General features: G+C 32.0%; 1 protein-coding gene across 1 annotated transcript in view; it reads left to right on the plus strand.

The window, feature by feature from the left end:
* LOC130895005 (odorant receptor coreceptor) overlaps nucleotides 1-27,378 on the plus strand; it is a 60,194-nt gene that overhangs the window by 10,452 nt on the left and 22,364 nt on the right. The window contains exons 2-5 of the mRNA XM_057802098.1: nucleotides 7,313-7,485; nucleotides 10,384-10,518; nucleotides 12,822-12,958; nucleotides 23,736-24,019. Of these exons, the coding sequence (XP_057658081.1) occupies nucleotides 7,313-7,485; nucleotides 10,384-10,518; nucleotides 12,822-12,958; nucleotides 23,736-24,019 (729 nt within the window). The remainder of the gene's footprint in view (nucleotides 1-7,312; nucleotides 7,486-10,383; nucleotides 10,519-12,821; nucleotides 12,959-23,735; nucleotides 24,020-27,378) is intronic.

The following is a 27,378-nucleotide window of genomic DNA, read 5'->3' on the forward strand; positions in this document are numbered from 1 at the left end:
GGAAAGAGCCATCTCAATTTTATACGAATGTTGGTGTTGTTTCATGAATTTAGAATCACCCTGTATGATTTTCGTATTCGCGAATTCTTCCTTATGATTTAATTGCTATTTCTGATAATGCATTTGATAAGAATAATATCTTTATACAAGCTTTTATTTTAGTATTACAGTTTTGACGACATTGTTCAACGTTTCCACATCAGCCATAAAAAGAAAATGTCCTTAGATTATACTACCTCTTTCTGGTTCTATATGCTAATTCCATTAAGGTTACAATATGCTTACTTAGAAATAAAATATTGTTGATCATTAATTTTCACCTGAGACGCCATAAAGATAAGTCAGCTTCAACTTATACTCTCTCATTAACAAAATTTCTTGATAAACAATAGGAACTCATATTTCATAATCACAACCAACAACTTGATTATAAATCAGGGTGAAAGTTAAATGGAACTCAAAGAAAGAAGCATATTCAACAACTGATCTTGAATCAGCAGCCACTTCGATTAAAATTACAATTTTGACGCAACTCTTGAATTCCATCAATTACAGAAGCTATTATTTTTAAAGTGTATACTTTAACTATTGTAGCTATTGTAACTATTACAGAGCGTTGCCTGTATTCCATAAATTGCTATTGAAATCATTTAAATATCCATGAAAGTAGTTTCTCCTTTTGTTGAAAAGTAATCAAAGTTTATCTGGTATGGTGATGCGACCGACGTAGGCTTTTAAATAACGATACTGAACTCAACCGACCAGTTTTACCATGAAACCTTTTATGAATGCAGTGCCCCTCGTAACCATATACAAATCAGTATAGACTTGATTTGTACCAGAGTAAGCTCAACTGGAAAAATATCAACTGCCAGAGCAGAAAAACGTATTGTTTTGATAAACGTGACAAAATTACTCACCTAAATAAGTGTAGGGCAGTGAATAATTCCAAGTTGTCATTTCACGTTTAAAACGCATGACAATATCGGAAATAATATTCTGATTAAATCGGCGCGTCAAGTATTCGTTTTAACGCCAATGTCAGTAAACGTCAAACATCGTATTTTAGACATTAATTTTGACATTTATTAATAACATGGACGTAGTAAAATCTCATTATATACACATAAATTGAAATTCCTTTTTCAAAACTAAAGGCATTTCAATTTTTATATACGTACAACTTAATTTGATCTATTTAGATAGTCAACTGAAGAATATAAAATTCCTAACGTTAGCGAAATACATTTTGGATAGAAGTAACGCCCCTAAATGTCGGCTACACACTATACAAGTTCTAATTAACTAGCGTTTTCTTTGCATGTTAAAGGAATAGCCTTAGATTCTTCATGCGTGCTTTCTTGCGTCAATTTTTTCACTGTTACATCATATACTATTAAAGTGCCAGTCTTGTGAGTTAATAGTTACCCCTCTAATATTGCACATTATCATATGTAGATGTAACTGCTTCAAGCTTCAATATACATCAACGTTCTAGATATACATCTACTTGAAAAATATATGAGTTTTTAGTTTGTTGATAAGCCGACCACTTCATATTTCAGATAGACCGAAATGTACTAATTGTGATTAATAATATTAGAGATACTATGATTATACAATGCGGTCCATATGTATGGAATGAATTCAATTTTAGCGTTATTATGTGCTATGTGAAAAAAACCTGGAACGGGTCGATTTTCATTCAGGTATTTTCGTATCTGTTATGCTAAACATCAAGAAAAAATATTTGAAGATACTAAAATATTAGTCAAAAAGCCAAATGAACGATTGATATGAATCTAGTAGGCTGTTGTTATTTGGGTATTTAAAGTTACTAAAAGTCGTCATCACAATATTTGTGCATTTGTCCGGGACTCGAAGAATAAACATTTTAATCATGATTGCTTGTGGTAATAATTTTTAATAATAAATACCCTGGTCTACACAGTCTATAGTTGGAAAAATCGAAAAAAATATTAAAAACTCAGAAATGTTCAATTTACTGAGTTAGAAATACTTCTAAAGATTGAGGAAAATCCGCATAAGACAATGATGTAAGTTAATCATCTATTTTGAGAGTTTTGCATAAAAAGATAAATACCACCCTTAAAATGTTCAGTTGGTTCAGGAGTTTAATGAAGATGATCCTGATAGAAGGCAAGAATTCTGTGAATTGATGAAGGACAGAATGAACGCAGATTTGAAGTTCATAAACAAAATAGTTTTTTCTGACGACGTTTCATTTAATCGGAATAGTTAACACACAGATATTGGAACAGAGAAAATCCTCACTGGATATGTGAGGCTCAAACTCAATATATACTTGTCATTTTTCTTGAAATACGGTAAGAGGTTACATTTTCAGATAAATAGATTAGTATTTTTCTTCCTACAAATATTATATTTGATGATATTATAAGGAAATATGGCTCATGGTTTGAGATATTTGCCCACTCTACCCTAATTTCATAGACATACTGAAATTTGTTCCATGCACATCATTGTTTTATTTATGAATCATATTTAGTGATAGAGTTTAATTTCAATGTACTGTAGCACCATTTAATTATCCTGAAGGTTTAGAATTGATAAGACCGAAGAAGTCAACACTTCTAGAAGTATATCTCATTTGAATAAGGAAAACTATACACTAACAGGTAGATGCTCTATGTAAAGATGACTATTTGGCTCGTCTCTTGTAATGATATATCATAATGTTTAAGAGATATTATCGCAATAAAACATCTGTAATAAGATACGTTTAACACATATATTGCTTGGACCGAACTAAGCCAATTCATGTAATGGTCATAGATACGTTTATATGAATTGAATATGTCCAAAATCTCTCAATTTGGACGTTATGTGGTCTTGAAGTGATATTGTGAAATGCTGTTTTATGATTAAAACGGACCCAACTGTTATGAAAACTAGCATAATTTTAAGTGGCCTGAGTATTCAAAAACTATAAAATTATGTATTTTACTCTGTTTTCATTCGCTTTTTGGAAGAAAAAGTTAAAGTTATATACATGTATTATGTATTCCAAAAGATAAAAGCACAAAGTGAGCAGTCGCCTATGATTTCCATAATGAACAAAGCAAAACTCAATCTATCACACAAGCGAGATCTTCTGCTTTATTTACTATAAAACGGCACTCTTCGCAAGAATTGATCACTCCAATGATTTTTGCAAAATTCGTATGTTAATAGGTTATTTTACACAGGAACTATAAAAAAAATAGTAACTGAAACACTTGAAACCTGGGAAAATCTTTTGAGGATTATTATTTCTACAAGAAATAATTGTTCTATTAGTAATTTACTCTTAAATGTACAGCACATCTTTCACTGACAGGTCAGAATCCAAATTTCTAGTAATTTTTATTAGACAGTTTTCAGGTAGTTGTGAGAGAAGCTCCGTGGCCTTATCCGTTATTTTATTTCAATTTCTAATATACTTTGAATTGTTAAATGTATCAAGCTAATTCAATAACCACAGTTTTATTAAGTGTTAAATTATCAATTTGAAAAGCTCAGCCATAATTATTTACTACTGAAGTTACATGATATTTCGTACAAATCGGGCTATTGAAGTGCTCCCAAAATATGAAAATTAAAAAAAAAATTAAAAAAACGAGGGTTGCTACTTGGGGTTTGAGATAGACAAATAAAAAGAAATATTTATCAATGGAAATGAACCAATTGTCGACGCATTTTGTCCATTTCGATTTAGGTACCTCCAAATGCATCAACCATTTTTTCAGGTGTAGAAAAACTTAAACCTCACTATTTATTTTTGATTTGTGGGAAGTACTAATTGAAGACCCATCAATAAGATGTTTTTATTTGAACTGACATGTGAGAGCTCGCATGGTCGCGGTACAGAATGATTCCTCTCCTGCGACTGGTTACCCTGTTTTTTAACACTTCTGCCAAGCAAATGCTAGAATTCAGAATTAACCGTTCTACGTTTCTCTAATGGAACGGTGGCGACATGTCCGGTTATTCCCACCATTTGCTTTGAAGTGCTTCGAGAGCGGACAACTTTTTTGGATTTGACTCATTTTAAAAGACCCATACAGCCAATTGTTGTTTACTTTTGGGTTCATATGCAAAGATTCATAGTTCGACGCCTGTCACGATTTTATAGACGTCTTTTGAAGTACCAAGTTTGAATTTTTTCAGCATTTTCTTGCACCAATCAACACGGGGTTTTTTTGAGCGATTGTCAAATTATGTGGCATCAAATGCGAATAAATATTTTTGAAAAACTAATATTCATGCAATATTGAGTCTATGCGAGTAGAACGAATGCTTCAATCTCATGGTATGTTACATGATGATCTTGCAAAATCAGTTTATGCACTACATCGATGTTTTCTGACACAACAGCCAATTTTAGACGATCTTCACGAAATTCAACATGTAGCGAAATGTGACCACGATTGAATTCGAAAAACCATAAACACAGGGTGGCTCGAGATGGTGCTTCATCACCAAAAGTCGAAGCGAGTTGATCGGCACCATGCTGTTAGATTTATCCGCCCCGAAAGTCATAGAAATTCATAAAATGTTCTTGATTTAATTCCTTTTTTTACCAAGGTGAATGCATCAAAACAACTCAAATAGCACTTGTATAATATCACGTTCTGAGTACGTTCACCATTAAAAATGTCAAACTTCATGATTTCCACATCAGTGTTGCTATATCTCAATACTAAGATACTAAGTAGCAATCCCAGTATCAATTTCAACTATTCGACGTATTTGGAATACTACATTTTTTTATTTTAAAAACCAATGCTTAATACTTCCTCGCTTGAGTAGAATCATTGAATTGTATATATTTATATAACACTAACATTTTTTATCTGAATATGAAGCTTTTCTCACATTTTCATACCTGATTTGAATCTCACGTGCCCATTTTTTTATCCCGTCTTCCCGTTGGGAAATAGAAGAAAATTGGATTTCTTGTATATGAATATAGTAAGTTTACATATAACTGTGATATGACGACATTTGTATATATTTTTATTTGTATAATCTCTTATAATATATCCTTGTTCATCATGTTTCTGCCATCCAAAGTAATAAAGACACATACAAAGTGTTTCAATGAGAATTTTCCATATAATAAATTGAAATAAATGACTAAAATATTCCATCAGGCCAAATACAGTGTTTCATCACAAATTTCCTGATGAAGAATGTGGTTGTTTCAACACATTTAAATAATTTTTGCTGAACAATTCACACATAGGAAGATAATTTGAAGGAAGTATTAGAAGCTAGTAGATTTTCTTGCTCCACCCTATAATTGAGAGAATCACTATAGCATAGTTTTTTATTATTCCCAACTTTTCACATGAACATTATCCCCATTTTCTAACGTGATAGAATTTGTAGTTCCAAAGTTATTTTGTATAAAAGTAATAGTCAAAATGTCATACTTTATTGCTTATTCCACTTGGTAACTTCAAAAATTGAACAGTATTGCTGGTAATTGTTAATTCTAATCTGAAATTTCTATGAATCCTTACTAGTTGGTTTGATTCTTGCAATTATTGAAGTAATCTGTGCAGAAATTATCAACATGAAGCCGCATTAACACCAAAGTCGGAATTGTCAAGCACTAAAGCCGGATGACTCGTTTCGACTAATGTAGTCGTGTCAAATGTTTTATTCCATGCAATAAAATTCATCGAAGCCGACTGATTTAGCGAAGATGATGCTCTTGTTGGAAACAGTATTGGAAACGTGTTTGTCCACTCCCTGAGAACGCGTACCAGTTTCTATGTCACAGCCTCAACGGACTCGTTTCAAGATAATAAGTCATAGACTACGATTTATTTATTATATAATTATCTTTTCCAATAAGTTCAAGTAATTAACAATAACATTTAAATGTAACAGTACAACAATTTTTCAAAACTTCTTGTTGTTCAAACATTTTGTCGGAGGAATAAGGAAACAAGTCTGGTACGAATGAAGATTACGGATATACCGATTTAATTACAGGAGCTAGAGGCACAATATTTGTAAGAGAAGGTTTCGCAGTAATAACTGTCGGTTGCTGGCGTTTCACGCATGGGCACGTCTGTTTATCTCTATAAGAGAGAAGGAAATCTTACAGCACAAAATGTAATAAATACTAGGTATATCACGAAGTTGGAAATGTCATTGATGATATTCACTGTCGCTTGTTTCGTTCAACAAATTATTGTCTTCTGAGAATGAAGGTAACCTTCCTACCTACCTACTCACGATATTCTATTTGTAAAGTGGGGTAATAATATAACGAGTTAGGAACATTTGGTGCAGAACATTCAACATTGATTTGTATATTTTGTAATTTAGTATTTTGTCAAGTGAAGAAGTAAGTTAACTATTGAAATGACGAATTGTTATTTCCTCCAGTTAAGAAGAAATAAGGTTCATTTTTCTATTTTGAAGAAGTGGTAAGTTTCAAATATTATCAGCACAAGATAATAATCCAGGAGAAATTTCTTCCAAAATCTTCTAGCAGGTTCTCTATTATGAATGAATCTTATTTCTTATACTTATACTTATACTTAAATACTTCTTACTAAGGTAGATCATACGTAGTTTTTTCTCAAAAGTGGAATATCTGCATCAGAAAAAGGCACGCCATACTGTTAATAAAATTAAGGTTAACATTAGCACTCCGAAAGTAGCCCTGTTAGAAGGACTTTATACTAAACTGAAAGAATATTCCGGTAAATATAGATGTTTTATTATCCTACTCATAGAATCAGAAGACGGTTTTATTAATGATAGCTTATTGCTCTTTGATTCGAGACAGTTTGATGGTTATGATCACGACATGGAAACGAAGCTTTTTGAAGCTTGGTTTGAAAAAACACGTTCTAAATTAAATGGTTGCAATTACTCAACACACATTATTACGTTTATGCTCTTATCATTATCAATTAAGACCTCGAGAAATAATTTGGACAAAAGCATGTACCAAAGAAGAAAAATACTTTGAGAGAGTTAATTGGGATCATGGACGATATGGAATTCTTATTAAATTGGGGAATCTGAGTCAGACGATTCGATAGCATCTTTAGATTTATGAATAAATGTTACTAAAAATAAATTTCAACTTTTTTAAATTTATTCAAATACATAAATAATATTCAAAATCTTACAATCATTTGTTAATTTTCTAATGAAATGATAATAATTCAATTAATTATTTAATTAATTCCAATAGAAATATATTGATTTACAGGACATAAGGAATTGATTAAATTTGGTAATTAATATTAATTATTTACAGATGATGAAGTTCAAAGTAGCCGGTCTTGTGGCCGATTTAATGCCTAATATAAGACTTATTCAAGCATCTGGTCATTTTATGTTCAATTACCATGCTGACAATTCTGGATCGTTGCATACTTTACGTGTTGGATATTCCTGCATGCATTTGGTTTTCTGTTTATTTCAATATGGGTAAGTTGCTTTTACATTATCAATATTAATGTCCCGAGTGCATGTCAAATTGTCGATAATTTAATTTTCTCGAGTGCGCGAATGCGCACAAGAGGAAATTATGAGACAATTTGACATGCACGAGAGGGCATTTTGGCAGACTATTTCCTGAGAAAAATTTAATTCAAAATAAACTTAATTGTTAATTAAAATTTTCTTATTATAATTTTTTTAAAATATAAAATTAAAACCAAATGATGTTTATTAATCTTAGACGAAAATTTGGCACTAGTGCAAATTATCGATAATTTGCACTAGTGCAGTATTATCGCTGAAATTTGATCGTTGCTAGGTAAACATAAAATATTACAGCTTTTTGGTTGGCTTAAATTTTTCGAAGGAAATAGTCAATATTAATGTCCCGAGTGCATGTCAAATTGTCGATAATTTAATTTTCTCGAGTGCGCGAATGCGCACAAGAGGAAATTATGAGACAATTTGACATGCACGAGAGGGCATTTTGGCAGACTATTTCCTGAGAAAAATTTAATTTAAAATAAACTTAATTATGTGTTTAAAATTTGTTATTCTTTAAATTATACCGTAGTTGACGATCATCATATTGGCATTGAATTGGTATCTACGGTAACTTATTGACAACAGTTTTGTTCGTGAAAAAATATTTCAAAATGAGTTTACATCCTAGACGAAAATTTGGCACTAGTGCAAATTATCGATAATTTGCACTAGTGCAGTATTATCGCTGAAATTTGATCGTTGCTAGGTAAACATAAAATATTACAGCTTTTTGGTTGGCTTAAATTTTTCGAAGGAAATAGTCATATTAATTTCCCGGCAGGAAACTCTTTTTCAAAAAGTGGTATTTGGCCTAAGTTGAAGTATATAAATAACTAATACTCAGGTGGGGTGAACAATTAATATTAAATTGGACGCCATCAGCTTTTTAACGAACAACGTTAACAATTGATAAAAAAGGCGGAGAAGCTGACAGCAGACACGATTATCCAAATTAATATTCATTGCTAAGAACAATAAAAAAATTTTCAGCAACAAATAAATTTATTCAAAAAATAATGAATTCGCATTAACTAGGTATTCAAAAGAGCACAACGAACAAAAGTAGTTATAAATTAGAAACAACTCAGATTTTTTTATATATTGAAGATAAAGCTGAGACTTAACTATGGAAATCTGGGATAGTTGCAGCCCTCACATGGATTCCCAGATGTTGGAGTGGTTTGAATTCTGGTGGTTAGATCCTTTGTTGTTGAAACTTTCAACCTGGCAGCTGTAGAACGGCTAATATAAAGAATAAAAATTTTACTGAAATTTACTTTGAATCGAAGTGTAGATAGGTAGAGGAAGAATTCTATTCAATTCGAGGTTTTATTAAATTTTTCGAATGGAGTGGGAGGTAGATAACAAATTAATTCTTTCAAAAACTTGAATATTAGAATAAATAAATCTGAAGTGACTACTGTGCCACAATACGTGAGTAAAGGAATATTCAAAATATCTGAAGAAAAACTTAACAGGCCGAATTGCATGTTACATCATGATAAAACGCCATCGTCAGAATAAACTTATTATTTCTACAGTCTGCTCTACTATATACTATATCTAGTCTTTCCTCAAGAGAATATACCATTTTCTTGAGCAAAAACAACACTCAGATTAATCAGGTTACCGAAGGTTTTAAGTAATAGTAAAAATTGATATTTCCACAAAAACAATCCTTTGACAAATGATAACGAATAGCAAGTAGATTCTGTCATTCTAAGGACGTCTGAAAATATGATTATCGAATATCAAATTAGAAAATAAATATTCTAAAATTTTGAGCATCAATAATTTATAAATTAATTAGATTCGAAGTATCTCCAAAGTTATTTCATAAGCCAAAAAAATTGGAACGTTTTATACAGGAGCTAGGTTACATGTTTGGGTATTAACTTTGTATGGAAATTTTTCCTCATCTAACATGGCTTGTCGTGTTTTAACATTTATTTTTATTAAGAAACCGAGTACATTAATTTTATGTGCGTATATTTGAACATTATTTGCGAAAACAAATAAAATTATAGTATTTCTCTTGATTATTGAATTCATTCGATCTTGAGAATAATAATTTTTAATGATTTGGTAATATTAACATTCTCATAAAAACTTCACTTTGTTAACGAAAACTGGAGATTCGTCCTAGAATACTTCATAAAGGAAAATATTTGTTGATGAATAAATTTGAGATGAAAATATAAATTACTTCTGCTCACAAACTGTGATTATTCGACCGAAAAACATTTGGAGCACATTGGCAATTAGAAATTAGTGGTGATTCATTCTTCTGTGACTGTTGGTTTTAGAATCCTTGATCAATGTGAGGAAATGAAAATAAATTAAGATGGCTAGAACATCAGCAGAGCCTTCTTATTCAGACTTCGCAATATCTCAGAAAACTATTGATCATGAAAATGTCTTAAAGCATAATTTCATTCATTCCATAATTCTCAAGATTATGTGAGACTATGTAAGATTATAGATATGTATTTTCCTAGATTTGCTATATTGCCACATTCAATAAATCAAATCCATATAAAATCAATTCTCCATTGAACTCAATCGAGGTACTAAAATATTTCAATTTTATTCAATATTATATCAAATCTATATGAAACGTAATATTTTAAATAATTTGAAGCCAATTGAATTCATCTATTTTGAAAACTGGAGTATCATTTCATACTTACATTCTGCAAGACTTAACAGTTTCAAAATATCTTAGTGATCTTGAAAACATTTGTTAACTAATTGAGAAACGGGGCTGGAGATGCAGGAAAAGTCTGATTTTGCAAATCACCTCTAATATTTATTAATTCGCTATTATTTAATTATTTTTAGATGTACTCTTGGTAACCTAGTAAGAGAAAAGGATGATGTCAACTATTTAGCAGCCAATACAATAACAGTCCTTTTCTTTTCTCACTGTATAACAAAATTCGTCTATTTCGCCTTAAGATCAAAACTCTTTTACAGGTAAGTATTTTGTCTACATTTAGAAGAACAATTTGAACTATTTACAGAGTCATCGATTTCGGATGTCGAGGTATTTGCCTAGTAGTGAAGCTATTTATCTTCTTCTATCTTCTTTAACCGACGTTACGGTCCTTCGAGAACCTGGGCCTTCTTAACAATAGACGGCTAATCCATAGTCCATGTCTCGCTTCCGTAAGTGACTACGGAATGAAATATTGTCTTGTAAATTGTGAGCTTTAACCTTAGTAAGAGCCCTCTAAACTTAAACGGACTACCCAGAGACATGTGTTCCCCGCAGTAACCCCTGCCTTGATATTTGTTGTCACGTCAATATCTTCAGTTATCAAGGCCCCTAGATATTTTTGATTTTTTTAGTTATCTTGCTCCAGCTGCCCGCTTGAACTCCTCTACCTCTCCTAAAAGAGTCGAAGAGATTCGTGTCATGATGTCAACATCATTCGCATAGGCGAGGTGTTGTGTGAGCCTATTGTAAATAGTTGCTCCGGGATTGTTCGTATGCTCCTAGCAGCAGGTTCTAGTGAGAAATTGAACATCGTCAGTGGGCCTTCCTCACGCAAACCTGTGTTCACAGTAAAAACTGTGCATAGAGACACCGATGTCTTTACTCTGCCAGAGGCGTTCCTCATTGTCATTCTAACCATACGCACCAGCTTCTTTGGGACGCCAAACGCCACCAGGTCCTCATACAGCTGGTCTCTGAGGATACTGTGTACACCTGACGGAGGTCAATGAAGAGTAGGTAGAGATCGACATTGTACTCGTAGGATTTAACTAAGGTCTGACAGAGTGTAAATATGTGATCAACAGTGGAACGGTTACGGGGAAAACCGTACTGATACTTACCCAACTCTTTCTCCATGTATTCTACCAGCTGTTGGTTTAACTAGCTGGTAAGTATTTTGTAGGTGGTACACAGCAAAGCGATGTCCCTGTATTTGAACAGACCATCTTATATAATTTCTTGTGGATAGAGCAGATGCCTGCAACGCTAGACTCATCTGGCATCTCATCAGTGTTCCAAATTAAGAGGATTAGTTCGGAGAGGGCGTTTCATACATCCTCCCACCCTCGAAGTACTCGCAGGAATGTCATCTTGTCGGTGGCTACTGATTCATCAGCTCCTGAAAGCAGTTGGTTCATCTTTCAGCTATCTTTTGAGAGTTAGTTAGTAGATTTCCGCCGGGATCCTTACAAAACGTGACCTGTCTTCATTTTTTTTGTTGGTGATAAAATTTACGTGATTCACCAGCTTGAAACTATTTATGCAGAAAAAAATTGATTAATTAGACTTTCACATTTGTAAAATGAGTATAGTGTACGGAAGTTGAACATATGGCCGAAGAAATTTTTCCATAAAATTATTTGTTGACATGTCCATTGCTCAAATTTTTGTGACAATTTCAATTCAAATTCAATTATTTCAATAGTGAGGTATTTACTTTAATATATACTTAAGAGATTAATACTTCAGACATCTATTAGAGTGTGAGAAACCTAAGCATTTCTGTTTTATTACACTCAATCAACTTTATGTGGTTTTATATATTGTGTGTGGATATTATTATTCTATTCCAATAATTATTATAATTATAATAATAAAACAAGGTCACGATTCAAAGAACTACAAATGGTAAATAAGAAATTATACATCAGAGCAAGACAATTCACACTTAAGGAATAGTAGACGAAACGACGAAATCTTAACAGTCGTTCATGTTTGAAGTATGTGTCATTTTTTATTAAATTTTTTTCTTATGATTTATCTGATATTTTCTTATTCCTTTTTTGCAATCTGACTATTTGCCTGAGGTGACATTTATTTTGAAAAACGAACGATGAATTTTCTTATTGGTGATTATCGAGCCCATCAGATGTTTAAATATTGTATATGCTTTTCATTTTATAATTTTCCATTTGAGAATAGTCTCTAGTAGTATTAGAAGTTCCTTCCTTAGCTACTAAACAGTATCTCGAGAAAAATCCTGTGACAAATTGGGTTATTGAATTTTTTTTTGTGATAAATGGAAAGATCATATATAAGTTTTATAGAAAAACTATATTTTTTTCCGCAATAAATTTTTTAATTTACTGAAGAAGACACGCCGAAGACATGCCGACATCTCCCAAACAAACTCGAGCACGTTTGACGTCATAAATATGTGCCATTATGTCATAAATTTTTTTCTTATGATTTATCTGATATTTGCATTGGATATATATTAAAAAAATTTGTGAGATTTCACATAATTCCGAAACATTAATACTCTCAACTCTATTTTTAGGACGTTAGGAATATGGAATCAGCCGAACAGTCATCCATTATTTCTAGAATCAAATAACAGATATCATGCTCTGTCACTGAAAAAAATGAGAACATTGATAGTTTGTGTTGTTTCTGCAACTATTCTATCCGCGGCGGGTAAGTGATAAATTATGAAAGCAATGAATTTTCTGATAAGTTAACTGAATTACTAGAAGTCCTATCAATCAATTTTGTACAAAAAATAATAACAGATAATGAAGATCTGTATATAAATTGTCAAAATATGTGAAAGTGAAAACTTTTTATTGTTCTTATAACAACATACTAATGACACGTATCTCTCCTAAATATATGCGGAGATGATTACTTTTAAAAAATTAGTAGAATATGTAGACTTTTATCTCAATGCTGACAAATTTTATTAAAATACTGTTTTCCTTCATATTAAATACTCAGTATCCCCAATACTGAGTATTGAGTACAAACCAATAAACACAGTTACACTTTCAGATACGCGATATAGTTTGTTATCGTCGTCAGAAATAGAATTGAATTGAAACATACTAAGATGACCTACCTATATTGAATGACAACCTATAGCTAATAAGGAGGATTGAAATGTATTTGAATAATTTGTTACTGTTTTCAATTCAGTAGGTTTGTAATTAGTTTAAAAATTTATCAATATTAGATAGAATGGTGAACTTGGAAGAGAGTAGTACTCACGAAAATATCTATGTTCAAAAATATATTGGACAAACAAGGTGTTTTCTTAATATACGTTATAAGAAGCACCTAGCACATTTGAAACGAACAAAGAAGTCGTGGTACTTACTCGTGATTCATTTGCCTTTTGTGTTTTGGATTATCATATAGTTGTCTGATAGTCAAGTAGCCATTAGAGCTCTAAGCTCCAATATCATAAAATTCAAACTCGTTTGGGATTTGCCTAGAAAAATTAAACGAGCTAGGCAAGAAAAATGAAGTTACCCTACAATGGATTCCGGAATACACCGGATTGAAGGGAAATTAGCTGATAAGCTTGCTAAAGTGGGGCAGATCGCTGTGGGAACCGAAACCTTCTGTGGTACCAGCTTCAGAACAATATAAAAAGCACTGGAAAAAGGTAGATAGAAACAAAACCTAAGTAAGAACAATCTATGAATTCTAACAGAAGTCCTATCGGGGCACAATCGCCTCAACAAACACCTGAAGAAACTAGACTTAGCAGATTCTCTTGAAGTGTGAAACTCCAGAGCACTACACCTGGGAGCACTTGAAATAGAAAACGAAGATATCTGGCAACTACAGCAATCCCACATTCTAGACTTTTTAAAATGAGTGGCATTAACGGATCAGCTGTAAACATTGGGTTCTCCAGTATCGCAGTAAGAAAGGGGGACACAGTAGATCCTTTGATTCGCTGTGTATACAAGACCCCAAAATCTATACATAAATACATTATCATATAGAACATGTTTAGAACATTGTTTATTTCCGGTGATCAAAAAGCCATTATGTATGGTACTGTTAAAGCAAAACGTCGCTTGTGATCAATCGGTCGGCTTTCTCCTCTTCGAACAAATATTCAGGCACCAAAACACTCACTCACTCTCCATCTGCGTAAATTTTCTAGGATAGTCGATCAAGTATGCTTAAGTATGTTTGATTGTTTGACATAGATTTGTTTTTACTTTCGTTCTTGGCGTGTTATTTCTTAATGTTGTTGCTCTACCTGATAAAGAGGAGTCAAAGATCAAAATTAGCGGATCTGAATTCAGAGAACTAATTTAGACAATCAAAGATGTCCGAATAAACATCGCAAATGTTTTGTTTACTATAGTTGCGTTAGTAACTTGCGAAACTCAAACAGAATACAGTACCGGAAATGCTCATGAGCTTCTAAATAACAATCCAATATTGATATGCGCATAAACGACTTATATATAAGTAGGTTAACTCAGTAGGTTTTGGTTTATCTTCTCTTTTTGAGAATGCGAACTTGTTCATCAAAAAGCGCATAAATGATTTTAGTAGTGTGGTAAATGGTGTATCCAGTATAAATATAAACGTCTCCATAAATTAGAGCTAGGTGTTAATTTGTCTCCTAGATGATTCAATTTCACTACTCTCTATTATTCCCTGTTGTAACAAATGAACTCCCATAAATCAGGAACTAGTGACTCTTCGGAGGATTGTGACAGTCGAAAAGGAATGCTTGGAAAAATAACCCAAAATAGAAGCCAAGAATGCGAATTGACAATATCCAAGTGTGAATAACATTGATTAAAAATATTTTTTTACACAAAATTTATTGAGCGAAAGTTAACAATTTTAATGAAATAATCATATATTGTTATGAAGTATAACGATTTTCATGGAAGGATGTATCGTTGGTTTGCAGGATAGTCATTAACTCATATTAACATGATTTTACGAAAAATCAAGTTTGTAAATTTAGGTATATTACATAAGATATCTTACTCACTATTAACAAATGTGGTGATTTTTTCAAGTAGATGATATTTTAGTTAAGTACATTAATATCATGCAGTGTGCCAAAAAATAATTTTATACTTCACTATTATTAGATGAAAAACATGTGTACATCCATAAAAGTCAAGTTCCTGTCGAATCCCATTCCAATTGCGATCTGAGCGAGATCGAACTTGTCACATTGTATTGATATTATCTTTTTCATCAAAATTAAAACATATAACACATATTAATGCTTCTGACTGTTCTTGATTTTAGATCTCTTCTATTTTAAAATTAGTTTTGTTTATCATGTAATAATTTTTGAGAGGTTGATAAAAATTATTGAGAAAAACTAATTTTAAAACAGAAGAGACCTAAGACCAAGAACATTTGGAAGCATTAATGATATCAAATACTTTATACATCAGACTTCGATTATTGACGGTTCAAAACTAAATCGTGAACGAAGTCAAATTGTCGAATGTGAATATAATTGGAACTCACCAGACCGAGATCGGATCGCGAACGCACCGTAATCGACCTTATAGTATGGATCCAGCCAAAACGCGTTCCGAACGTTAGATATTTGCCAAAATCCGGTATAATTGTTTTGGGGGAGTCACTACACGATATCAATTAAAATTTAAATAAAATATCAGCCACTACCTAACCCAACCTAACCTATTGAGGAAAATCGGTTGACTTAGGTTAGGTTAGGTTGGGTAAGGTTAGGTTAGGCTAGTTTAAGTTAGGCTAGGTAGGCTGATATCTCATTTCAGTTTTAATTTAGATAATTCATGAAACGACTCACAAAATAGCTACACAAGATTCTGGCCAATATTAAACGCACAGAATGTCACGATGCGACTTGGTCGTCCTTGGTAGTAACATATATTTCTTCAAGGACATTGAACAAAAATATCACTTTCCACTAAATAGGATTGATCATTCAAAACTATTCATTGTCCTAAACATGTTCGAGCTCTACGAGAATGTTCCCAGAAGTACCTGGCCCAACAAAAAAAACACAAAAAAATTGAAAAAAATTATTTTTCAACGCAATCTTCTTTTAACTTCATATTTTTTCCAGAGATATTCAATAAGTTAAATGCCCTTTTTATAAGAAAAATCGTAAAGCTCCTCAAAATAGCCATTAACTGCCGACATCATCTCTTCATTATTGGAAAATCTTTTACCACCATGCGATTTTTTCAAGTCTGGGAACAGAAAATAATCCGAGGAGGAATAGGGAGCATAAGATGACAATTCAAACTTTAATTAATTCATTGTTAACATTGCACATAAGGGATATGTGAGCTGGTGCATTGTCTTGATGAAACAACACTTTCTTCTTAACAAACTGCGGCTGTTTTTGTTTGATTTCTTCGCTAAAACGTTGCAGTACTCGTAAGTTTGTATGATATTCGCGTTGATAGTTTTTCGTTCTTTAGAATAGTCAATGAAAATTATCTCACACGCGTCTCAAACAATACCATGACCTTACCTGCAGATGGAACAGTATTTGCCTTCTTTGGAGCCGGTTCTCTCTTTTCCACCCATTGTTTCGATTGTTATATTGTTTCCGGTGTGAAGTGAGGGACTTACCCTCTATTAGTTCTGGGACAACATTGCCAAAAATTCGATGAAAACATCTTTACTACGCTGTTTTTGTTCCATTGAGAGCAAATGCGGCACCCATCTTGCGCACAGCTTTCTCATGTCCAAATTTTTAGTTGATATGTGATTTACTGCACTTTCTAAAATGCCTACTGTGTCTGCTAGATCGTGCATTTTCAGTCGACGATCATCTAGTACCGCTTTGTGGATTTTCTTCAATATTTCTGAAGTCGTCACCTTATTTGATTGACCACTGCGATGCAGGCCTTCTCAGGTCGTACGGCTTCGCCTAAACTCAGCTTCACAATATTTCACTGTTGATAATGCAGTAGCAGTTCCATCTCTAGGTCAGGCCAGGTACTTCTGGGACATTTATTATTATTATTAAGGCAAACAATCTCGTCCTGGTGCGATCGTTCAAACAAATTGTTTAATTCCTTTGGAACAACATTACTATTAATAAGGTCTTTTTTTGCCAAGGTTATGGGTAAAGACGATGTATTTGTTTTTTGAACTATCAATTTTGTGGAGTCAATAATTATATGAGAATATTATTATCAAAGAATTTTATAGGATTTTTCTTTGACGCGTTTATTGGTTGTCTCGAGGATCGAACATACATTTGATTTTAATTTAATCTCATGTTTATGTTTTTGAGGTTTTTAATGTCTGAATAAGTCATTTAATCAATTTGTTGAATACCTTGACGTTTTGTTTTGTATTTGGTAAGAATATTCTTCAGTACCTAAATCATTACAATCCGTGTTACCATTAATTATCTCCACAGAGGACAATAAGAATCGTTTAGTACACCTTCTTCATATGTTGCATTATGCATATTTAATTTCCGCGTTAATTTGGACAGATATTTCTTATAACAAGTTACACTTATTCATAAAATCATTAAATGACTTATGAAATAAGTGAAATTATGAATAAGTTCATGATAAGTTAAGATTACTAAATCACTGAGTTAATTATTTCATGCTTTATAATATTATTCCAACTCAACTTGGGGATTTTAAACTTCTAAAATATTTATGTATTGATTATGACCTAGAGCTATTACAATTTAGCAGATTTTTGAAATAATGTCTGTTACTGCAACAGAAATAGCTTCGTTAGTTTGTTTCTGTTAATTACACTCAGTTTGCCAATCCCTGGTAGTGGCTTCTGTGGTCTCAATTACTCATGTAGTATAAATTCCCGCATGTAGTTTGCTGTAATTGCTGCTTGAAATAGATAATATTCATCATATGCGAGAAACTTGGAATTCGAAAATGTGAAACGCATTTAATTGTTTGCAATTGCTAGTCAAAACTCACATAATTTTTAATTAATAATTTAGAAAATACTACTCCTTTAAAAAATATTAATTTAATTATAATTTCATATATCATCAATCGTGAAAGTATATGAGCGTTTTATATAATCGAATCATTGTGAAATTGATGAAATTGGAACACTGACTGTGAGTCATTAGAAGAAGGTACTTTTAGTAATATTATGAAGACGAGGAATTGCATAAGAATTGAAAAAATTAATAGAAATAATACTAAATTAAAGTGACATTAAAGTGATATTCCAATGCACAACATCAGAAGGGACACATATAAATAACGGCGTCAAACAGACCCAATGTCACCAACGCTATTCAATATAATATTCGAAGGCATTGTCTCAGAAAAGCAGAATTACAGAATAAGAACATTATAATAGGCGTAACATAGATAGTAGCATACGCAGATCATGTAACTATCAAAGCAAATGGACAAAGGGAATTAATAAAGGCGATCAACAAATTAAAAGAAGAAACAAGCAATTACGAACTGGAAATAAATGCAGTAAAAACAAAATATTTGAAAATAGGGTAAAAACCAGAAGAGAGAGCAAACTAACTGAAAACTAACTATTAAAATAATGAAACGATATCGACCTTTAACTATCTAGGAATAGCGTTGGGACAAACAACTAGAGACAGGATAAAAGAAAGAATACAACAAAGGATAGAAGAAATGAATCCTATTAAAAAACAAAAACATAACCAAAAAAACAAAATAAAAATGTACAAAACCCTGAGAAGACCAGTAATCACGTATGCGATGGAAAAAACATTAATCAACAAAAGGGGAGAAGACGAACTTGAAAGAACCGAGAGAAAAATAATGAGAACTATAACAGGTATAAACACTACACAGGGGGGAGAAAGAAGAGCAAAGAGAAACGAAGAGCTAGAGAAAAAGCCGAAGAAGGAAAATATAGTGAGATACATAAATACACAAAGACTCAACTGAGCTGGGCATATAATATGAAGAAAACCAACTGAAATGATCAAAAGAATAACGGAATAGACCCTATTGTGGCCAAGGAGAAGACGAGGCCGAGAAAGACTTAAGAGCACTTAATATAGAGAACTGGAGGGGAAAATGCCGGAACCAAAAGGAATGGAAAATAATAACAAAAGCAGCCAAGACAAACGATAAACTATAACGAGAACAAAAATAGGAAACGAGGAATAATCCCCCTCTAAAAAAGGATTAATGATGATAATGATGATTATCACGACACCATGTGTTGGAATTTATGACACGAAAAATTATTCATCAGTCTCAATGATATCAATCAAGAATTTCCTCTCATTTGAATTGCAGCTAGAAAGAGCCATCATTGAAAAACATGAAAACTTCATGTTCATTTAACTAATTGTAATTTTCATTTATGTCCATATTCTATCACTGTGTGTAAGATGCCCATTCGCTTCTAACGTCAAATATCTAATATTTTCTTTATTAGTTATTGTGACTTTTATGGCCACTTTCAGAAAGAAATTAATAATTTGTTGTCGACCTCCCATTCTATTGAAAAAAAAAACAGAACATTCGGCGAGGAATTACTTTCTATTAAAGTTATTAGTACACGAAAAAAAAGGAGAAGAAAACAACAAGAATGTGGTAATCAGCAACAAATAGATACAGTAGTGCTCACATATAAGAAAAGCTAAACGATAATCGAAATGTTTGGTGTATTTTGTGAAACGTTAGCATTCTTCATATGCTGTTCAATTTTGTAAAAAGTCGACCTTGTATGCAAGAGAATTAGATCGATGAATTTCCAAAGCAAAGTCTATCTTTGGACTTTTCTAGAAATGCACTACTGTCATAATAGGGAATATCCATGTATTTTTTATATTATTTATTCACTCTTTAGATAGCTATAACTCAATAAAAAATATATATTCTGTCAAAAAAGCTCAAATGATTTTTAAAATAATATTTAAAGTATCAATTAAATTTGGCTTGTTTTGAACGCCTCTATTTTTCGCGTGCTTTAGATGACATCAATTGCCACGTCCAGTATTTGGTCCAGGTTTGTTTTGTCGCAATGATCATTTTTATGTATCTACTCCTTTGACCTCAGCTAATGTCAAATCTTGATTCTATGTAAAATATGCAGTCATTTGAATGCGCCAGAATATCAGTAAAATAATCATAATCTAAAAACGCTTCAGGAACACAAAAATAAACAGGATTTTTATTCCAAAGCCAACCAACACCCTGTTTGGACTTCAATAAATTCACTACGTGTCATTTGACTTCACGACCAATGTGAAGCGTTTGGTAAATTTGAATTTCGCTAGCTTATTCTGTACTTTCGAATATATATATATATATATATATATATATATATATATATATATATATATATAGATATAAATATATATATATATATATATATATATATATATATATTTCCTATTATAAAATGATGGCCTTTTAATGATTTTGGAAATAGACCAATCATAGAGAGCCATGTTTGGTTTATACGAGTATAAACACATCGTTATGTTAAAGTATTATGCTTGTCTAAAAACTCGAAAAAAAAACAAATTAAACAAATTATGTATGAAAAAATGTATTATCATGACGCAGAATACATGAATCGGCCGTTTGGTATAGCAAAAAGTTGCATCTAATGATAAAAATCTAAACATATATTGAGAACAAACATTGAATTTAACTTCCCAAAATTTCGAAATATATCACACAAAAAGATTTTGAAAAAAAGTTTAAAACGGAAAATGTAGATTCAGTTTGTAGAAAATGATCGCGAATAACTTTCAACATACGAGAACGGTTTTTGCTCGGGCCCTAATCTATACTTTTTATTTTCCAATAGAGTTTCTATTAGAACATTTTTCTATCAATGATCCTGCATTTTAATACGCCACAAAAGAAATATTGTCAAAGCTCTGCAACCCACTGATTTGTGGCAGTTGACTTCTTTATACGAAGAAAATATGTACCAAACAAATAGTCTTCGCATCTTGGAAGCAGCCAGTAATCGCTGGGGCTAAATCTAGAAGATATAGTGGATGCTCAGCTAATTCTAAGCTTGTTTGAACTGTTGCATCTGTTGCAATGACAGTCATGCAAGAGAATTTTACGAAAATTCTCTTCGCGTTTCTCTTTTATTGCCTGTCGTAAATTAGAAACCGAAATTGTGGCTATCATTTGCAGGTAATCTGCGAAAATTACTACTGCGGCATCGCAAAATACGGTTATCCCCTGCTGACGGTTGCGTCTTAATTTTTTTCTGTATGTTCTTGTCTACATCATAGTTATGGATCCATCACTCTTCTATTGTTTTGTCTATACTATATCCCGAGAGACAACCATATTCGACTAATTGTCTATTAGAAGTCGATCCTGCAACACCACCTATTCACTAAGTAGCGCAGATTTCCTTATTGCAGAAGTTTGTGAACTTTTTTCCTCGTAAATCACTTTCAAAATACGTATAACTGGGTCATGTACAACATATTACCAACTCGTCAAAAAATCATGGGAATTCAATTACACTCCTGTTTTAGAGCTTTCCGTCCACCCCTAGAGGTACACCTAGACCACTCTGGGAATCACTGCGCTAATGTATCCAAATTATCGCTATACATTTCGATATTGAGACGTGACTTATTCAAATTCGGGTTTCTGCTGTAAGCTTGCTCCACAAGCTCAGATACAGTTTTTCTATTTTTCCAATAAAAGATTCGACTTTATAGCTAAGGCATGCAACAAGTGTAAGTGAACAGGGTCTTTAGAGTACCTAATAATGTAAATTATTGAAAAATGCTACATTATTGAAGTTAGATGCTTGCTACTTTCCGCAGTCAAGTGAACCTTTGAAAACTAAAATCAATTTGAAATCTCACAATCTTTGGAATAGTTTTAAATTATTATCTAACTTATCTTGCATTTCAAATAGTAGTTTTAATTCTTATTATATTCGACTGTCGAATCTTTTTGCTTTTAGCGAGTGAAAATGCTTCCGTTGCACCGATTATGAATTAGATTCTTTGTAAATCCGTGTTTTTTCACCTGGTATAACACATGTTATTAATTTTGCATCGTATTACACTAGATTTAGTGCGATCCGAAAAACTTTGCTCCCACATGTAGGTACATTAAAAGTTCGAAAGCCTCGTATGTTACGAGCTAATCCCCATGCTAACATAATTAGCATTAATAAAACACGTAAGCGTGATCTAACTAAAAACTTTGAATGAGTGTATTTAGACATTTTGTTGCATAAGATTAAACACTAGGATTCCGAGGTAGATAGCTGAAGCTGTTTGAATCTTATTTGAAAAATCGTCAACAATACGTAAGCAACAATAGCTGTCAGATATTGGTAAACGATGGAGTTCCTCAAAGTTCAGTGCTGTAACCACAATAATAAACAATTCACCGGCGTCTCTGAAATTTCACATTCCTAAAGTAAGGGAATGAATATGTCAGTATCGAGAATCTAGAGGTAGTTAAATCTTGGTTAGTTTCTAACAACTTGAAATTGTAAAGACTAAAATAATATTATTCAGCTCTGCAAAACGAGATACCAGAGGGAAATCTGTAAAATTGGTGGGATTGACTACTGGTATCAATTGAGGGAAGCATATAGACTCACTATGCTCAAAAATTTCATCACAGTTCCCTGCAATGAGACAATTGCGCTCCTCTATTTGAAGTAATCGCATTATGTGTACGATTTACTTTGCGTTAATTCACAATCATCTGGCTTATGATATATCTCCAAGAGACAACTCTAACAAAGTTCAAAGGGTTTTCGGAAGTCTGCTTTGCGTATTATTTAGAATGCAAAGAATCAAGTACATTGTAGCGAACTCTCCACGAATTACGAGATTATGCCATTGCCTTGCATGTATATATTTGAAACAATTCTGTGAATTCATACAGGTGTAGGAGATACGGCAAAACGGGTATAGCTCATAAAATAACTGAAAAATCCTTCCTAGACGGAAAGAAAAGTCAGGACATAAGAAGAGCATGTAAGATATAAAACGTATACCACTGAGTACTGGGTAGAATAAGGAAGTGAACGAGCTTATCAGCAGTAGCAATCTTATAATAACATTACCATTAAGATGTGGTAAGCTTAGGATGCTTCCGAAAACAATAGGGTGACAATTTAATAGTTCAATGGATAGAGTGGCGACGAAAAAAATAGTCGCAGAGTTTGCAAGAGAAAGAGTAAGAAGATATGGGATGCGCTGCAGCGATTGACGTGTCTCTTCAGTCGTAGCACACAATCTGTTTGAACGGCTTCAAAACGGTTAACATTTTTTGTCAATTTATTCATACTAACTAATATTCATTAAACTCTTCAATTCATTAGCTTCGTTAAATTGACAGATTCCTTCCTTACAAAATTACGTTGCTCAACGGTCACTGTTATTTTATTGATTGTTATATTACAAAACTAACTTTATGAATTATTTTGTTGGTCGTCCTAAAATGATAACTTGATAATAATTTATCCGTAGCTTGGACTGGCATCACTTTCGTAGGTGAGAGCGTTCATAACATAAAAGATCCTGATAACGAGAATGAGACAATCGTAGAAGAAATTCCTCGGTTATTAGTGAAAGCATGGTATCCTTGGAATGCGATGTCCGGAATGACTTATTATATAACATTGATCTTTCAAATTTATTACGTATTTTTCTCTTTGATGCATGCAAATCTACTGGACAGTCTTTTTTGTTCATGGCTTATATTCGCTTGCGAACAATTACAACATCTGAAGGAAATTATGAAACCTCTCATGGTAAGTGTTTAGAATGTATTCTTTCGAAATACGGTCATTTTTTGAGGAAGTAATAATCAACAACGTAAGATTCACCCAAATGCAAATACAATCATAATTATATTTCTTTATGTATAATAATTGTGGTGTGCTACATATTTAGTCAAGACTAAACCACAAAAGAAATAGAATTAATGTTTTATATAACAGATCTATTGCGATCATATAGTTGGAACGACAATATCTACAGAGAGAGAGAGAGAGAGAGAGAGAGAGAGAGAGAGAGAGAGAGAGAGCTAACAATTTGGAATAAATTCAAATACTAATTTTTTCGATAAATGCTGGTATCCGATTAGTGTATTTTAAATAAAATTTACCATCAATGTAAATATTAAGCAAAAAATTGGTATTTCTGTGTTTTTTAATAGACCAACAAATGTGAGTTCAAAATATCCATTACTAGTATAATAATATATACAGGGTGACCCAATTTAGAAATACGACAATATGATGATTTTGTTGAATACAGTGCCACACTTTGATTGCTTCTGCATAGGGTGTGAGAAGGTGTACATAAATCTGTCAAATATCAGCTTTTTCACTGACAAGATAATTGAATTTAATTTTTTCAGCTCGGCAAATGTGAAACGCGATAGAAATTCGGAGCCGATTTAATCTACTCTCGTATCTAAAGCATTATTTTAGCTCCTCAACATTTACATACAATCTACTAAAACCTAATGTCACTATAAGAAAAAACATGTAGAGAGCTAGAAAATAAATTGACTAATTAAAGCAACAATTTACAGGATTTTCAAATTTCAAACTTCATTAAGAGTTTCGTCAATGGATATTAGTTTATAACTTCCACTGAACGTTTAATATGAGCTTCTCTTAAACCTGGTAAATTCTCATGTGTTCAATATAGACAAGTCTATGGCTTTAACTCACAATTCAAGTGTACAAATTGTTCTTTGTTTTCAGTTGATCCATAATTTATTTATAAACTGTAGTCTCTTGATGATCATCTTCCATTAATTCCTGGAGAAACAAACATAAAATACTATTCAAAAATTGAAAAATAACATAACAGTAACTTATTTAACTAAGTAACTAAGTTTTTTACCCTGGAAAGTCAAATTTATCATCACCTTATAGCATTAATTGGAAGTATGGCTTGTTCCAATATGATACCCAATGAAGTAGTAACAAGAGATCTTCATATTTATTACTACCAATATACTTTATTGTCATGTGATTTGAGGGAATGGCCAGCACATAGTGGTCCAAGTTACGAATCTAGCTGATCAAAAATAAAAAATTGACTCCTTTAAATCTGAATGAAAGGTATTATGAACAAGTGGTTACATGTCCCTGATACAGAACAAAAAAAATAATACGGGGATGAGGAAGGGCATAGTACCTGCATGAATTGTAAACAAATAGATGATATAATCTACCAACAATTATTTTTAAATTATCTAATTTTTAACATACTAATTTATTTAAATTTTCTTATTATTCCGATGTGTTCACTACGAGATCAAATTATTTACTGACTGTGGCTGCTAAATTTGAGCTTATTTATATCCAACGGCTTTCTAGATTATTCAAGTTCTAGAATACCAAATAAAAAGGCCTTCTAAGAAATTTTATTTATAAATATAGTCTACTAAATAACTTATGAAAACAATACAAAGGGATGCCGCCCAAATTTTTTTATCGTTTAACATAATCGAATAGGATCACATTGTTTGTCAGTTGACAAGTTCATGACAGTAATGAGGATCATCAAACCAGTGCTTCCTTCACAAGTAGGCATGGTCGCTATATAGTTGTTTCAGCCAATTTCTCAACTTTTTCCATTCAGGTAAAAAAAAATCATTTCAAGAGTTCCCTAAAAATTTTTTCTTAGTGATTTGCATTATGATTCTATAAATAAATTCAATGTAGTTGCTAATATAATTTTCTCAAACAATAACAATGGTTAATTGTCTTTCAAAATTATGAATAATCTGCAAATTAAGATGGCTTCGTGGAATTTTCAGGTAATTACATTATTATTCAATAATCCACCCCAATAGTACATTGAGTTTTGTTTTTGATTCTTTTCTCAACTTTCTGATCATGTCATAAGTATTTTTAATACCCATCTGAGCACTTGTACATTCATTAGTAAACATAATCATCTCAATAAAAATATTTCGTGACCAACTTAATCTATTAACCATTTATAAAAATTAATTTCTCCATGCACCTGAAACTTCTACTTTTTATGCCTTAATGGATATGAATTATATATTCCAAATGATATGTTGCACGGGTTGTCAGTGATCATCTTCATTTTCTCCTAAATTTTACGGCAATAGTTTTCTGTAATGCAAATATTTTGTATTTGTGCAGCAATCTCCGAATATTTTTGTAATCAGGTAAGTTCCATCATATTTTTGTTTCTTGTTCTCTCAAAGAGATTGATGACTAATTTATTAATCTGTATATTACCAAATTTTGAATTTAAATGATGGTAGTAACTGTAATATGTAAGTGAGAACAATAATTCTTATTACCTATACCAACGAACAACATCGCTCATTATCTAAATATATATTTTTGCAGATTTAAGTCACAATCGCGTATGCTTTAAAGTATCTCTTCAGTATTCCTAAAGAATCATATGATTACGTGGCAGTAGAATTTTTGAGTGTCTAAGAATTTCAGGTCAACTAGTAGCGATAAATCTTTGGACTTCTTGAGAATAAAGAGTGATCCAAATGTTAACATTTATACGAATGTATTTTTGCTAAATAATAATAGAAGCAGAATTTGTAGAAATCCCTTTCTGGTATACAATGAATGTCGTAGATATATCTAAACACTTACTTCAAATTGTTTCATTTTTGCTGCCTCTCTGTTTATACTTTTCATTTAGTTACTGATTAGCTTTAAATCTAAATTTTATCTACACATAAAAGATAAAAAAAGATAAAAAAAGAACTCACCTAGAAGTTTTTCGCTGTAACAGCGCATCTGCAAATTCTCAATATCTGTTGCTATTTAGATTATACTAATCTAGGGTTGCCAACCTCAAATTTAAAAAACCAGGATTTCAAGTTATAAATACCAGGACAATTCAGTTTAAAAACAGGACGCATTAATAGAGTTGCAATAGTTAAATAAATATCTAGTGAAATCAGGTGAAATAAAATTCGAGCAATTAAAATAATCACATTTTTTAATAGAAATATTTGAATAAAATTATACGAGTTGAAAACTAGTTATTAAAATATAAAACGAACACTTTAGTTTGTAACAAATTTCTGAAACTTAGTTAGCTATAGACTAGCTATTAGATATTAGATACTATAACTTACAGTATCTAA

This window comes from Diorhabda carinulata, chromosome 6 (genome assembly GCF_026250575.1).
Source record: "Diorhabda carinulata isolate Delta chromosome 6, icDioCari1.1, whole genome shotgun sequence".
NCBI lineage: Eukaryota > Metazoa > Arthropoda > Insecta > Coleoptera > Chrysomelidae > Diorhabda > Diorhabda carinulata.